Source organism: Pongo abelii, chromosome 3 (genome assembly GCF_028885655.2).
Source record: "Pongo abelii isolate AG06213 chromosome 3, NHGRI_mPonAbe1-v2.0_pri, whole genome shotgun sequence".
Lineage (NCBI taxonomy): Eukaryota > Metazoa > Chordata > Mammalia > Primates > Hominidae > Pongo > Pongo abelii.
Window position 1 is genome coordinate 23,658,807 of NC_071988.2, and position 17,601 is coordinate 23,676,407.

Genomic DNA, 17,601 nt, shown 5'->3' on the forward strand with positions numbered 1-17,601 from the left:
TACAGCATTTCTTCATAAAATACCTTAAAATCAGATTTTATAAAATTATATGTAATTCAGATTGGTAAAAGAAAACATTAATATGCAGTATAATTATTGCTACCATTATTAAAACAAAACTTTGCAAACAGGAAAAAACAGAAAGAAAATGCAAGGAAAAAAAAAATAAGTGGACCAGATATAAAAAGGTTCCTCCATAAAAAGTTTCATTAGCGTTCTTAATTTCTACTTTCAGATTCTCACTAAAACCTTGGTAGCACAATAAATTTAATAAATAATGATAGTACTCACATTATTCTTTAAATATATTTTTTAAAGCATTGATCTAATTTGTATAAACAAAAACATGCTCAGGCCTCAGTTTTTTTTCTAAAGACCCAGAATCTTTCTTGCTAGTGCTGAACGCTTGTTTGTTTGTTTGTTTTTGAGATAGAGTCTCGCTCTGTCACCAGGCTATGAACCCTTCTATAACACACATATCAACAAGGGATGAGTCTACATTCCAATGAATAGTATACACACACAACACAGCAAAAAGCGGAACGTCATAGACTTTGGGGGACAAAAATGTCAAGTAGTTTTAGGCCCTCAATCAATACAGTAACAGGGGCCAAGGTACATGTGGTATGAAGGAAAGAAGTAACACACTAGGGCAAGTGACTACATTTCTAAGGAGCTGCCTGTCCTGTGTATAGTCATTTCCACTCTCCAGCATTATAAGTTACAATGGGTGTTTGTGATGAGACAAGGACATGGATCTGAGGGAGAAAGATTTGATCCTTAAGTAAAATAAGCCTCTGTACTTAATGAAGGGTAGAGTGAGTAGCACAGTTACACATATATGTTATTAGATTATAAAAGAACTAGGTGGGTTACAAATTGAGAAGATTTGGCTTAAAAATGCATTACTATAAAGGGTGAGAAATAAAGTCTAAAATGAAGGCACAGCAAAGCAGAAACAAAACAAGAAGGTACTTACTAGTTCCTTCTTTTACAGGTGATTTCTTACAGTTGGTTATTGATGAGTATGTATTCCCTGTTTTCATGCCCACATACACACATATATAGTTAAATGGAGAGAAGAAATTACTTCACCTTTAAATCTGATCTCTGTCTTACAACTTCCTTCAGAACACCCATTAGAATATCTGTAGCCAGTGTCCTCTCATGAGCCTCATCAAGAATTATTACACCATAACGCTCCAGGAGGGGATCATTCATAGCTTCACGAAGTAACATCCCATCAGTCATATACCTATACTCCAAAGAACATGTTAGTTAAAGATTCCGTTAGGTCATTTTAAAACCAAACTTCGTGACAAAAATGAAACGCAAAGACATTAGGTAAATTAAAAATAAATTTCTGCCCCAAACAAATGTGCTACTGTTTCATGATCAATTGCAAAATTAAGTTTCAAGAAAATCTTTTAAGAGTATACAATGAAACAAGATATGCATCATCAATTCTTGAAAAATGTAATACTGAAATGTACTGGGAAGACATGATATGGCCGATTATGGAACATAATGATCACGTGGTGTCGCACGAATGCCAAGGCAAAATTCGTCATTTTCAATTTCTTAAACCTTTTAAAAACATACAAATATTCAACACGCAAAATCTAATAAACCATTTTAAGTTGCTTCATGTCACACTACTAAAATGTTACCACATGCAAATAAACATTTTTTGTTAAGCCTTAACGATTCCTTACTTAATAAGCTAACAACAAGCTCTTGGTTCAAAAGGGCTGAAAGCGTGAGTCCTCCCACCCCAAGGAAATAATCTTAAAGCACAAAAGGAATTCATTAATGAAAGAAGTGGGACTGAGGGGCAGCATCAACACTAAAGAAATGCTGATACATAAATGGAAGATAAAAAAACAAATGACGTCAGATTGATCAATGAACCAAAAAGAGAAACCAGGCTTAGTTAGGGATGGCTCAAGTGAAGGCAGCTAATATGGACTCCAGTTATCACAAGAGAGGTGCCACGGAAGAATGAAGGCAATGAGATCAAGGGTCAAGATTGTATAACTTTGCAGGGGTCAGCTATCTCCTGTCCATTCCACACTGGTTACTGATGTCACTATGAAAAACAACTATCTTCCTTTTGGCACCTGGACAAAACACAGGATGCCTTTAGATGCTTAAGTCACAGCTCATTCAGTTAGATAAAAACCCATTATTTTATTTACGGATTTAAAACTGGTATTAAAAAATCTGAAGCGATCATTTATAAATTCACGATTGTGGCTCTTTTTATGATTAGTCTAACCTAATCTTTCATGGACCAACTGGATATTTTTAGCTCATGCCATCTGTTGGAGCATTAAGTTCAGCAAATTGATAGTGTACAACAAAAAGAAGTGAATTCTCTTTATTTCACCTAAACTTAATTCTAAATTTCATAAACTTTTGGCAAACAAATCCATCTTAACTCATTTATATGCTTTATGCTTCTTGTCCTTGGTCATATTTTTAAAAATAAACTACCACATTCCTGGGAGGGACAAACAGCATTAGCTATAAGGTTATTTTATGTAAGACCAGGAAAGAAAAAACACTGCCAATTAAATTATGACTCAGTGCCTTAAAGACAGTAAAGCATACTGCATGAATCAGCAACACTATAGCCCGTAGCTGCTTTGAAATTTCTTTGATCTGAGGACATTTGGTAATTTTTCCTGTCTTCCGATATATCACAGACACGAGATAGGCAATACTCTTGTATATGATCTCAGTAGCAGAACATAACATACAGCTTCCTCTATTTGTGAGTTACCTCTCTTAGCTTCAATAGAGCTGTCTGTTGATTTGCAGGGCAAAAAAAAAATGGATTGGTTACTCTTCCGACATTTGCTCAAATACTAGCATATTTACACCCTATCGCTCCATTTCCCAGCCTCTTGATACTCAGTACTCATTTCAACATGGAATCATAGCGTAATATTTAATATTTCTGAAGGCATTTAAATTAGCAAATACTCTCAGTATATACAGACCCAACAATTCACATTATTTGAGGTGAAAATATGTACAGCTAGATCAAGTTCAAGTATTCACAGGCAATAATAACCAAACTGCCACCAACTACAAGATCTCAGTAAATTGTAAGACACATTGTAACTTCAGACAATAAAAACTTGAGAAAAAAGTCACAGAAATGATAAAATATGACTTTAAGTTGAAAACTTCTTAAAACTGGTTTTAAAAGTCACCTTCTTTATTTTGATCTTTTTTCTCCTCACATTCCTCAAGCTTTAATCAATCACAATATGGAGCAGAGCTAACCAACAGACATTCCTTTTTATTTTTCTAAGGGAAGAAATGTTACAGATGGCAGACTATAAATATTATAAATTAGATTAATGGAAATATTTTATTGTGCTTTATTAACTATGCATATTACAAGTACTTAGATAAATGGCCAAAACTTCTGTCATCCACAGACAATTCCCAATGGTTCCTCAATACTGATCATCACCTAGTGATCCCATTCCATGAGGTGCTGCACTTAATTACTTCTTGCGTCACCAGTTAATATGGGATATTGCTGTTTGTACAATGAAGAATTTCAAGAAAAATGAAATTTTAAAATTTCAAAGGTCTCAAGAATATAGTCGAATTTACTTCTTTTCCAGTGAAGAAAACGAAAAAACCATAGTCAACTTTTCCAGGCTCTCAAAACCAGTTACTAAGACTAGGTATCACTGTACTGATTCCCAGTCCTAAGTCTCTCCTACATTAACACACTCTTCACAAAGTCCCAGAAAAAGGAACACATTGTACGTACAAATTTCATAGCAAAAAGCTATTCAAAAGATATGCCCAGGTCCTAACCTCTGCTACCTATCAACGTGACATTTTTCAGAAATAGGGTCTTTGCAGAAGTAATTAAGTTATAAATTTCAGACAAGATCGCCCTGAATTTAAGAGTGGGCCCTAAATGCAATGACCAGTATCCTTACAAAATGTAAAGAGAGGGAGATTTGAACACAAAAGGAAAGCCACGTGAAGATGAAGGCAGAGACTGTGGTTACAAAGCTACAAGCCAAGGAATGCTAAGGACTGTTAGCCACCACCAAAAGCTAGGAGAGAATCATGAAAGACTGTTGCCACTTAGAGCCTCCAGCTGGAACTAACCTGCCAACATACTGTTTTTGAACTTCTGACCTTCAGGATTGTGAGAGAATGAACTTGTTGTTAATTTTAAGCCACTAAAAAAAAAAAAAAAAAAAAAAAAAAAAGAAACAGTACTTGATGATTTGCTATACTGTTAAATGTATGAAACCCTTTGCTTAACAACAAAAAACTAACTTGACACAGAACTCAGGAAAGGCAGAACCAGGCACTGGAGATTAAAACTACAGTCCATTTTCCTTTATGTAAGAGTCAAGTTTTACTAACTTTCTTAGTAATGAAATATTTATCCAGGCTAAGGAATGAGTCACAATAGTAAAATTTTAAGTTTGACGTTTCAATGATGAATTAATAAAAGTGCCACAGGATAGCCAAACTCTATACTTTACTGGGTGCCTTACTATCTACAGTGTCTTCCAACTGTTTTAGGGCAGAGACGCTCTTAAAAATTGATCAGCATCACCTGGGACCTAGTAAGAACTACAAAACTTGAGTCTCATCTCAGATCTACTTAATCAGAAATTTTGAAGGTGAGGCATAGCAATCTGCTCTAACAAGTTTTCAAGTGATTCTGATGATTGCTAAAGTTTAAGAAACACTAGTCTAAATTAAACAAATTAAACAAGAAGCAGATTACCTAAAGTAGATGTCTAAAGTAGCAAAAACATCCTTGGAGTAAGTAACAGTTCAGTTTTTCAACTGTGACTGCCTAATAAAATATACCAAAAACCCAATGTACTGAATAGTATCAACCTAGCTGAAGTATTTTTTTGCAACAGGCACATGTAGATGGCGTAGTGTAACTATAAGCCAACTGCCAACTATGATCTCAGCAAGATGACGACACCTAACACATCACTAATTCAGATTTGAACAAACCATGGTAAAACATTACATCCTGCAAATATATTACTTATTTGTATTTTTGTATTTATATATATGTATATACATTTTATGAAACATTCCAAAAAATTACAAACTAAGCCTCAGAAAGGCAAAAAATCATTTTTCTAAAATGAAAACCAGAAATCCCTACCTGAAACCTTATGATCCCTCCCCAGTAAAATTCCAGCTTGGTTAAATGTTTAAAACAAAAACAAAATAGTAACATACATGGATTAAATTATTTAAAACAATATTGGGCAGGGTATGATGCAAAATCTGGACATCATAAAAGTGGTTAATTCAATACGTGTACAAAATTCAAGTCTCTGTGTTGCATGAAGTGTCATAAAGCCAAGAAATGTATGACAAACTGGGCAAAATTGCAACTTATATCCAAAGTGCTAATTCTGTTATAAGCTCCTACAAATCAATAAGAAAAAGGCCAACCCACTATAGAAATATGGGCAAAGCATATGAGGAAACATCTAATTCTATCAATTTTATAATATCGCATATTTGGTCAAATTTAAATTCTCTGAAACTAAGATGCATTTTAAAATAGCACCTTAAAAACAGCTATCAACTAGGTAGAAATCCTGAGAAGATGAAAAAAGCACCAGTCTCAGATTCCAAAAAGAAATACAAATGGCTAACATACAAAGATGTTCAATTTCACAGAAAATAAATGCAAATTAAAACCATAAAGTAATCCCATTTTTCACTTAACAAGATTGACAAAGATAAAAAGTTTTATAATGCTGAGTTGGCAAGGGTAAAGAAAGAGATGCTCATTTACTGATTCCTTACTGGTGAGAGTATATAAAAATCTCTATGGAGGGCAATCTGGCAAAAGCTGATAAAATTCAAGTATACTCTATGACCCGAACAATTTCACTTGTAGGGAATTTATTTCACAGATGTGTATGTGTGAAAAAAATGTGTGTACAAGTTTGTAAGAGGATATGGAGGACAGCAAATGTTTCTAACAGCAAAAACTGCAAATGAGTTTCCATCAATAGAATTTGTTAAGTAAACTAAGGTACAATCACAAATGCTATGCAGCCATTAAAAATAAAGCAACTTAAAACCACAATGAGATACCATCTTATACCAGTCAGCATGGCTACTAAAAAGTCAAAAAATAACAAGGTTGTAGAGAAAAGGGAATACTTATCCACTGCTGGTGGGAATGCATCAGTTCAGCCATTGTGGAAAGCAGTTTGGCAACTTCTCAAAGATTTATAATACAATTACCAGTTGACCCAGCAATCCCATTATTGGGTATACAGAATATAAACCCTTCTACCATAATGACACGAGCATGTGTATATTCACTGCAGTACTATTCACAATAGCAAAGACATAGAATCAACTTAAATGTCCATCAAAAGTAGAATTCATTTTTAAAAGTAGCACATATACACAATGGAATACTATGCAGCCATAAAAAAAAGAGACCATGTTCTTGTGACAACATATATGAAGCTAAAGGCCATTATCCTAAGCAAACTAACACAAGAAAAGAAAACCAAATACCTCATGTTCTCAGTTGGGAGCTCAACTTTGAGTAAATAGGGACACAAAGAAGGGAACAACAAACACTGGGGCCTACCAGAGGGTGGAGGGTGGGAAGAGAAAGAGGATCAGAAAAACTACCTGTCGGGTAACTATGTTTATTACCCGAGTGACAAAGTAATCTGTACACCAGCCTGTAATCCCAGCACTTTGGGAGGCCGAAGCAGGTGAATCACTTGAGGTCAAAGTTTAAGACCAGCCTGGCCAACATGGGGAAATCCCATCTTTACCAAAAAATACAAAAATTCGCCAGGTATGGTGGCGTGCGCCTGTAGCCCCAGCTACTCGGGAGGCTGAGGCAAGAGAATCGAATCGCTTGAACCCAGGAGGCACAGGTTGTAGCGAGCTGAGATTGCGTCACTGCACTCCAGCCTGGAAGAGTGAGACACTGTCTCAAAAAAAAAAAAAAAAAAAAAAATCTGTACACCAAACTCCTACAACGTGCAATTTACCTATACAGCAAACCTGCACACATACCCTTGAACCTAAAAGTTAAAAAAGCATAAATAAAGCAACCTGAAAAAGGCATCTATTATAAATGAATGGCACTGTTTAATCTGAATAATGAGATTTACTGTTTTCCATATTACCTAGGAAAGCTTTACAATACACTCAGAGAATTACATGGAGCAATGAGGAATGATGATGAAGGAAATAAAACACACAGAGGTTAAGAATACATACTTGTTGCAAGACAAAACTGGGTTTAAGTCCCTGTTTTCCTATTATTTCCTATTATTCCTATTATTTCCTATTATTGTCCTATTTCCTAATAAGTCCCTATTCCTATTATTGTCAGACAATAATACAGAAGACAATTTCTTCTGTAATGGTCCCTTTGTAAAAAATGTGAACAGGGTAAAAATTAATTAAAATAAACAAAACAATGTACATATATAAAGTCCTCAGTACACTAACTGCCTGGCACTTGGGAAATATTCAATAAACGGTTCTATACCACACTCTTAACTAGTCTCCATGTAACTCATAAATCCTTGCGATAGCCATACACTTTATGAAACATAGTGTAATATATACATAATCCTGTCTCCATCAGTTGGGTCAAGAGAATTACAGTTGACATGAAATGACAAACCGCAAGCATAGAAAAGAGAGTCATATATATGAACGCTAAGTCGTATGTTTCAGAAGTTTAGAACAAGATGAATCTCTCACACACACAGAACTACCAAATCTGTGAGACAACTCTGAAAGATTTAAAAGAGCCTAGAAACCAAGCATTCCAAAAGACTGAATTGTCTTAAATTCCAGAAAAACAACTTGTGTATTTTCTAAATGTTTGAGTTTAAATTCCAGCTTTAGAATTACATGGAATTTCAAACAAATGACCCATACTCAACAAAATGGTGTTGATTAATTTTAACAATAAATGAACCTATAGGTCTCATATTTAAATGTCCAGGTATAATTTTTCTATTTACAACTGATCTTTTAGGTTTATCTTTATACACATATAAAGAAATATATATAATCTATATATAAAGAAATACATATATATGTATGTATATATTTTAAAGAGACAAGGCCTTGCTATGTTGCCCAGGCTGGAAGGCAGTGGCTACTCACAGATGCAATCCCACCACTGATCAGCTTTGACCTGCTCATTTTCCAACCTGGGCCGGTTCACACCCCCTGGGGCAACCTGGTAGTCCCACGCTCTCCAAGGAGTTACCATATGGATGCCAAACTAGCACACTACATCCCGGAACTCTTGGACTCATGCAATCCTCCTGCCTCAGCCTCCCAAAGTATTGGGATTACAGGCATAAGCCACTGCACCTGGACTTGTTTACAACTTTAATGTCCATGCAGCCAAAGAAGATTAAACTACTTTTCTGGGATATAAATAGATCACTCAAATGGTAGAGTAAGTTGTTGATTCCATCTGTAAATGCATTAAATGATCACCTAGAATATATATGTTCTCATTTTAATGATTTAAAACATAATTTTTTTTACTATTTTCCATGTTCAACATGTAGGACATCCCAGGAACTACAAGTTTAAGGTAGTTGAGAGTTTCAAAAGTAGACCATAGATCCTTTTGATGTCATATCTGTGGAAGCTAGACTTTTGATAGCTGCTGTTTTAAAAAGTATGAGGCAAGGCTGGGCGTGGTGGCTCACGCCTGTAATCTCAGCACTTTGGGAGGCCGAGGCGGGTGGATCACGAGGTCAGGAGATCAAGACCATCCTGGCTAACACAGTGAAACCCGTTTCTACTAAAAATACAAAAAAAAATTAGCCGGACGTGGTGGTGGGCTCCTGTAGTCCCAGCTACTCGGGAGGCTGAGGCAGGAGAATGGTGTGAACCTGGGAGGTGGAGCTTGCAGTGAGCCAAGATTGCGCTACTGCACTCCAGCCTGGGGGACAGAGCAAGACTCCGTCTCAAAAAAAAAAAGCATGAGGCAAACATCAGTATAGAGTAGGAAATGAAAGAGGTACTGTTCAATCTGTTATCAAGGTTTGAGAAACTGTGAGTGATCAAATAGCATTAACACACTTAGTAAATAATGGTGGTTATTTATGAATGAAATAATTTTTCTTTCAATGTATGTGTAGTATTTTTTAAAAGAAACAAATACTTAGGTTATTAGGACCCAACTACTTAGTAAATGGAATTCTGAAATATTTCTTTAGGCCTGGGGTACTACGGAGAAATTATTGAGATATTAAGTGTGCTGTCAATTAAGACAGTGTGAGAACTTCAACCTTGATGGAAATCAGCTCATCTACCTAGAGTATCAGGAAATGATTGATACTATTTGCTACTGGCTAGTCCATCTGCCTATCAAAGTCTCCCTGTCCTTCTCAACTCAGATGAAATACCTCCTCCTCTGTGAAATCTCTATATATTCAAATCACCTTCTTATTGGCTTGACAGCTTACCCCTCCCCAACCAAGTCAGTGAAGAGCCAGTGATATTAGCAGAGTCCTTACATAATGTTTCTTTTATTGGTGAAGAAATAAACAAAGACAGGCTCTAGTTCAATCTGGTATGTTCTTAGCAACCATATTACACAACATGAGCAACACTAACTTACTGTAATCACAATAGCACTACATATAGCAAAATACTGGTTACAGTGACAACAAACTACTAGATGTAATTGCTCACAAGGAAAGGGAACATATTTTGAAGTGTTTCAATGTTCAATACATCAAACAGGGCAAAAAGAAAACATCAAACCCTGGACTCTTAAAGAGAGCTGAAATGTTTAAGACCACAATCAAACCATACAGCTTTGTTAGTGTAAACAGCTAAAATACATTTGGTATGTATTTCAGAGTTAGATACCTAATCACGAAAAAATGCCTAAGAAGTTAACAATGGAAAATAAAGACAACTAAATAAAAATATATTGCCTATTCTTCAAATTTTCACAAGTTTTAAAGGGAATATTCTTTCATCCTCAACAGAACTCACAGAAAGCTAGAATGAATGTGTAGGTTCTACTTAATATTTTGTAAGACATTGGCACTGTATAAACGAAGAGAGCCTTCTCTATCTAATCATCACAAATACTTAAGTACAAAGGTCAAATTTAACAAAACATGTACAGCCTCAGAAAACCAAGTTAGCTTTCTAGAAATTAGCAAAAGCCAATAGAATTCTACTTCTAGGGTGACCACAGTAACTTTTCAGTCCTCTGGTAGAAACTGCCTAAGTGTTAAATAACCACATTTATCCTTTATTCCCACCTCTCTTTAAGAGTCCAATAAAATTACCCTTACCTAACTTACGTGCTACACATGAACTAGAACCAAGACTGCCACGTAACAGATGTTCAATAAATTAGTTTATAATTGTTTGTATAATTAATGGTCCTTAAAGTGCCACATCTGTTTCACCTTTACCTCCAGCCCTAAAAGAATACTTGAATTGATTCATTCCAGTGACAAGTCACGTCAAGGTTTAAGTTTACATCCCCAATTGTAATTCAATTATTGTGCCAAAAGGAACTTTATTAAAGTGGTTTTATAAGTCCCTCTCTAACGGGGTTAACTGGTTAAAAAGATCCAATAATTTCTCCAACTGGAAATCTACCATCATCACCAACAGCAGCAAGAATCAGCAATGCTGACTGATGCACCCCTAAACAGAGTGCCATAAATGACAAAGAGTTGTACACCGACAACTATATCTGATCTCAGAACAACCCTGTCAGGTAGTTAGTACCAGCTCCATCTTTTGAAAAAGAAATAAGCACATGAAGGCTACTTAACACACAGTTAATGTCACAGCTAATACGTGGGCAGAGCTAGGACAACTCAGACACCGACCCTAGAGGCTATGCTCTAGGATCTATTTCCTTTTGATTCTCTTCACAAGCCCCCACCCCCCCCCCTTTTTTTTTTCTTTTTAAGAGAGATGGAGTCTTGCTCTGTCACCCAGGCTAGAGCGCAGTGACACAATCCTAGCTCACCTCAGTCTCAAACTCTTGGGTCCGAGTGATCCACTCACCTCATCCAAGTAGCTGGGACTACAGGTACAAACCACCACACCCGGCTAATTTTTTTATATATAAATCTTTTTGGAGAGCCAGGGTCTCACTATGTTACTCATCCTGGACTCAAGTGATCCTCCTACCTCAGCCTTCCAAAGTGTTGGGACTACATGTGTGAGCCACTGCTCCTGGCCTCAAGGTATTTTTAAACGAAGTTGTCTTGTTGGAAACTCACTCTGGAACCTGCATAAGTAGTCTTTATACAGTTAGTGCTTCAGTCAGCTGTTTCCAGAGACACCGAAGATTCCGCTATGGCAATGCCCTGTAATTCCCTATCCCATAACCCCCCCTGTTCTGGCTAACCACTACTTTAAATTCAACCCTTGACTTAAATTCCAACTTCTTGGCCGGGAGCAGTGGCTCACGCCTGTAATCCCAGCACTTTGGGAGGCTGAGGTGGGTGGATCACTTCAGGTCAGGAGTTTGAGACCAGCCTGGCCAACATGGTGAAACTCTGTCTCTACTAAAAATACAAAAAGTAGCTGGGCATGGTGGCACACGCCTGTAATCCCAGCTACTTGGGAGGGTGAGGCATGAGAATCGCTTGAACCCAGCAGGCGGAGGTTGCAGTGAGCCGAGATGGCACCACTGCACTCCAGCCTGAGTGACAGATGAGATGAGACTCTGTCTCAAAAATAAATAAATAAATCCAACATCTTCCTACCTAAACTTATTCTCAAATCATTCCTTCATATAAACACCCATATTCTACTTCAGAAGGTTAATCACAATGTCAGACTTTTTATTTACATTTTTATTTGCTTTAATAAGAACAGGGACTAGATTCACTTTTCATTATACCTAGTACTACACAGAAGGTACCTTCAACACACAGAAGGTACTTAAGTATTAGCTGACTGAATGACTAATCATTATGTGTACAAATTAGATTCCTTCAACATAAAAATCTCTAATTTTACAGCTTACGAAAAAATAAAAAGGAAGTGTATCACCTAAAATAACAGTAAAATTACCTACCAAATTAACAACTTCATTATGTTTCTCTACTCATACAAGATTATCAAATTGTTTTCTTCCCTAAAAAATTATCAGCTCCTTCAAAAAACTGAAGGTGATTTCCTGAATTAAAATATGTTACAACCAGGCTGGGCGTGGTGGCGGGTGCCTGTAATCCCAGCACTTTGGGAGGCCGAGGCGGGCGGATCACAAGGTCAGGAGTTTGAGACCAGCCTGGCCAATATGGTGAAACCCCGTCTCTTCTAAAAATACAAAAATTAGCTGGGTGTGGTGGCGGGTGCCTGTAATCTCAGCTATTTCGAAGGCTGAGGCAGGAGAATGGCTTGAACCCGGGAGGTGGAGGTTGCAGTGGGCCGAGATCGTGCCACTGCACTCCAGCCTGGGCGACAGAGCGAGACTCCGTCTCCAAAAAAAAAAAAAAAAAGTTACAATAATAGACAAATACTTCTTAAAATCCACTGCAAAAGGGCTACACCAGAAGCCAACAACCTCTCCTTCCTTACATCAAAATGAATCAAGGCATTTTACACTGACTAGTCACAAATACAGCAATATATTGTTCCCTGACTGGTAAGCTCTTTAGGTATCTCCTTGGGTTTTTTCTTCATAATTTCCACTCCAAGACAACAGGAAAGTAAGTATGTTGCAAAAAGAATGCTTCAGAAGAAAAGGATGGAGACAAGCAAACACATAAAAAAGGAAATATAAAAACCATTTAGGAGTGGCAGCTTTGTAAACTCACTTGTCCACTGGGATGGGGTAGCCATTTAAGGCTAGACTAACAGAGTGTGCACTAAGTTATACCAGATCCAATCTTCCAAAAAGAGCACAGTATCAGATCTATAACCTAAAATTTATGAATAGGTATCCCAAACACTGAAGAAACTATCTCATGGACCCTTAATCTATATGGGGACAATTTAAAGATACTTTATTTAGCTAAAATGCTCTCAAACTATGGTTAAATTCTGTGCTCAAGCAGAATCTGCCTAAGTTAGCCTCTTTACCATCCTAGAGTGAAAATTAAAGTTCGCCCTGGCTACACAATGGATATATATGCATTTTATATCTATATATGATAAGAGCTACATTTAATGAAGCATTCCCATTAGTTAAGTTCTTCCTATCAAATAGCAAAGAGTTACATTTGAAATTTTTAAATTTTAAGCAACTTATTGTAATAATACACTCCTTGACTTATATTACTTAAAGGCAACACCAGGTTAGCTCCTGAAAGAAACCCCAATAAGCTTACCCTGTCTTAAGTAAGCTTTTAAAAGTAGTTATAACCTCTAGAAACTGTTCCATTAAAAAAAAAAAATCACAATGCCAAAAATACTTCATTTGAACTATAAAATCTGTTACTTGTCATTCCCTATGAAGTGAACCAAAATCTTTCAGAAGTACTCATCTTTTGAAAGCCTAACCTCCACCCACTTCCTACTACACATACACACAGCACCAATATTGCATAACTTTCTTGTATCCCAACTTCCAAATTCTGTTCTCAACTCAACTGTGGCTTACCAAGAAAAATTCAATGCAATGTGAATCAAGTCAGAATAATGATATTCCTCCTAAAGATGAGTAAAATCTCTCCCTTATTAGCCTCAAGTCCTTGACATTATCTGCATTTTAAAGTAATATAACATAATGAGCTATGATTTTGCTTATGTAATTATTGTCAATTATATTGTAATTACCAGTGATCAATAACATATCACTGAATAACTACAAGAATTTATTCAGTGAAGATTAAGGTTTAAGCCAAAAATATGTCCCATAAAGTAATAAGGATAAGCTTATTTAAATATTTTAAAGTTCAACTGCTATTAAATATCACGCTGAATAAGAAGTTCTAATAAAATGAGATAAATCAAAGAATTAGAAAAAACTGACACAAATGTTGAATGAAGACTGGATATTTTGATCCAATAAATCGTTTTAAGTTATGATAGCTCTATTTTAAGAAACTATCTCAGAGACACACACTAAAATATTTATATATATAATTATTTGGTATCTAAGACTGCTTCAAAATAACATGGGACAGGGAAATAAATAAGATTGGATATGAAATAAATAAGATTGAAATAGTTAAAAGTCGATGATAAACACATGCAGTTCATTATTCCATTCAATTTCTGTGGCTGGGTGTAGTGGCTCATGCCTGTAATCCCAGCATTGTGGGAGGCTGAGGTGGGCAGATCATCAGGTCAGGAGTTCGAGACCAGCCTGGCCAACATAGTGAAACCACAACTCTACTAAAAATACAAAAAGTTAGCCAGGCGTGGTGGTGCACACCTACAGTCCCAGCTACCTGAGAGGCTGAGGCAGGAGAATCGCTTGAACCCGGGAGGCGGAGGTTGCAGTGAGCTGAGATGGCACCACTGCACTCCAACCTGGGCAACAGAGTGAGACTCCATCTCAAAAAGACTCTTGTTTCATTTATCCCATTAACACTATATATCTCTCTGACAACAGACTCATATCACTGCCTACACAATGCTCCAAAATGGTTTTTAAAAATCTCAGGGAGAAGATCACATAGATATGATTTTTTTTTTTTTTTTTTTAAAGAAATGTGGTCTTGCCATGTTGCTCAGGTTCAAATGCAGTAGCCATCACAGGCATGATCAGAGCCCACTGTAGCCTTGAACTCCTGGCCTCAAGCAATCCTGCTTCAGCCTACCAAGTGGCTGGGAATAAACAGGCATATGCCACTGAGCCCCACTCAAACAAGTCACGTTTAAAAGGACTTAAATATCACATAAATACAGAATAAGCAGAAGCAACCAGAGGGAAGTAAGACGAGAAAGAATCATCATCAGGTAGCATATATCATAACTTATGCAGAATGCAAGTATAAGACAATAAAAAGTTGGTAGAGTTAAAACATTAGAAAGCTCAATACGGTAGTCAATTATCTGCACCATAGCTATAGAGAAACGAGGACCTAGAGGCAGCTCTAAGAGTGTATTACAGAACAAAAGATTCCTCTTTTTAGCTTATAACAGATGCACGGTAATAGCTGCATAATTAACATTAAAAGACCCCTCTCCCCTAAATAAATCATATCCCATCCTATACATTCTTCTTGCTAAAAGTAGTTATCTTTTACTAAGTAAGACATATCACTTTCCTTTTCTTTCACAATTAAGTCATACACCATTGTGTCTACTAAAACCACACATTTTACAGTATCAGTAACATTTCACCTAAAATGCAGAACCAAGTAACTAAAATCTGACCTTTGAACTTCAATTTCTACCAAATAACTATAGATTACCAATAATATATAATTAAACTAAGGTCATGTGGTAAGTCTAAGAAGGCCTACTTTGGATAATTCTAAACTCGGATGACATAAGCCTGCACTAGCAAAGTCTTCTATCTAATAGCAGAAAATAGCAAGCAAAGAAATAAAAGCATCATTAAAGATACAGTACTTACTTAAGAATGGTTTTTGCACTACTGCAGTCTTCAAATCGAATGGAGTAACCAACTTCCTGGCCCAACATCACATCCATCTCATCAGCAACTCTCTGAGCCACACTCATTGCAGCCACTCTCCTGGGTTGGGTACAGGCAACTCCTCTCTTGGGTCCTGGTAATGATCGCATGTACTCCACACACCACTGTGGAATCTATCAAATAATTTCACATTTAAATTAATTATATTCTGCCTGCATATCAAGTATATGTAACATAAAGCACTTTATCTCATTCCAATGATTTAACACCAAATCCAATTAGGCAAATGACTAAAAGACTTGTGACTCAAAACCTGTAACAACACAAGCTCTCTAAACCAAGGAACAGTTATGTATAATACTGATATGATACACACCCAAGTTGGGTAGACACAATCAGGGATACACTCGACAGTGTGACTATCCCATCATGAAGTATTTCTCTATGCAATTTTAAAAAATCCAACCTACAACAAATTCTACTTTAGAACAAACATTTCTAAGAAAGTGTAACTTTTAAATTCTTACATAATTTGAGTTGCAAAATCAAGTAAAATCATACCCCCTTGAAACTCTGAAGCTGTACTTTTATTTAATTCAATTCAAATTTGGTTTATAAGCCAGCAGAACCTAACTCTTAGCACCCAACTCTTTTGTAATCCTATCCTTTCCCCCTCAGGAGCAGTATGCACAATGGCAGCACCTTAGGTACCATCTTAAAGTCAATTTTAAGAACTGCCAGTCTCAAATTTAACAGGACCTAGAGCAGCACCACTTCGTTAAGGGCAGCCAAAGGGTTGGGGGACCCCCAAGCACAAGTTAAATTGGTTGCCATGACGGCAGTACATTTTCCCCCAGTTCCATTATCAATATAAGCTAATGGATTCCCCAATTTCACAGTTTTCCAGTCACTTAAATGGAAAAGAACCATGGGAAAAATGTAAGTGCTCACCATATTAAATGGAAATCCACTGCTAGAAGAGCATAATTGGTTTACATCAAAGCTTCCAAAAGCCTATCAAACTCTAATGCTACAGGAAACATGGAGTTTTCTGCACAGTATCAGTACAGTAAAACTGATAAGGAATATTTGTGGCTGCACTATTATTACATTTTAGTTAGGTTGCTTCTGCAATTTGGGGGTAACTTGTCACTAACAAATATCTGAAAGGGAGGGTAATTATGCTGATTCTCTAAAAACATCATATATATCTTTAAAACACTTTAAATGAACAAAAATAACTAAAGTAGTGTCTATCGGGTTCTGTAAATCCACAGACCTATGTTTAAGTGGTTTTCTAGTCAGGCTATAAAGCCTTACTTACTGATATATCCTCAATTCGGCAACCCTTTTACAAAGGCAAAATGTACTTTCAAAGATCTAGAAAGTGAAATTCACTCACTGGTGAACTAAAGATATTTAAAATTAATTCAAAATTCTCAAGGCAAGAATGTTCAGATCTTTTGTCTTTTTGTTTGTTTTTTGAGATGGAATCTCAGTCTGTTGACCAGGCTGGAGTGCAGTGGCATGATCTTGGCTCACTGCAACCACCGCTTCCCAGGTTCAAGCGATTCTCCTGCTTCAGCCTCCCAAGTAGCTGGGACTACAGGCACATGCCACCACGCCTGGCTGATTTTTTATATTTTTAGTAGAGACGGGGTTTCACCATGTTGGGCAGGCTGGTCTCGAACTCCTGACCTCAGGTGATGCACCCGCCTCAGCCTTCCAAAGTGCTGGGATTATAGGTGTGAGCCACCATGCCTGGCCAAGAATGTTCAGATTTTTTAATTCACTCCGCTAAAATCAACAGCTTACCTCCACTTTAAAAACAAGACCAACAAGTTAATTAGCAGCTCTCAGGACTCCTGTACACTCACTCTGAAAATGACTGAGGATGCCAAGCTGCTAATAAATTTACTGTGTTAAGATATTAAAACTGAAAAATTGCTAAAATATTAATTCCTAACAATAAAAACTCATTCTGTTTTAACACAAAATAACGCTCTCTATAAAAATGA

At 36.6% G+C, this 17,601-nt stretch overlaps 1 protein-coding gene across 1 annotated transcript in view; it reads right to left on the minus strand.

The window, feature by feature from the left end:
* Positions 1-17,601, minus strand: part of DHX15 (DEAH-box helicase 15) — a 56,658-nt gene that overhangs the window by 27,160 nt on the left and 11,897 nt on the right. The window contains 2 exon segments of the mRNA NM_001133898.1: positions 1,096-1,255; positions 15,563-15,756. Coding sequence (NP_001127370.1) covers positions 1,096-1,255; positions 15,563-15,756 — 354 coding nt within the window.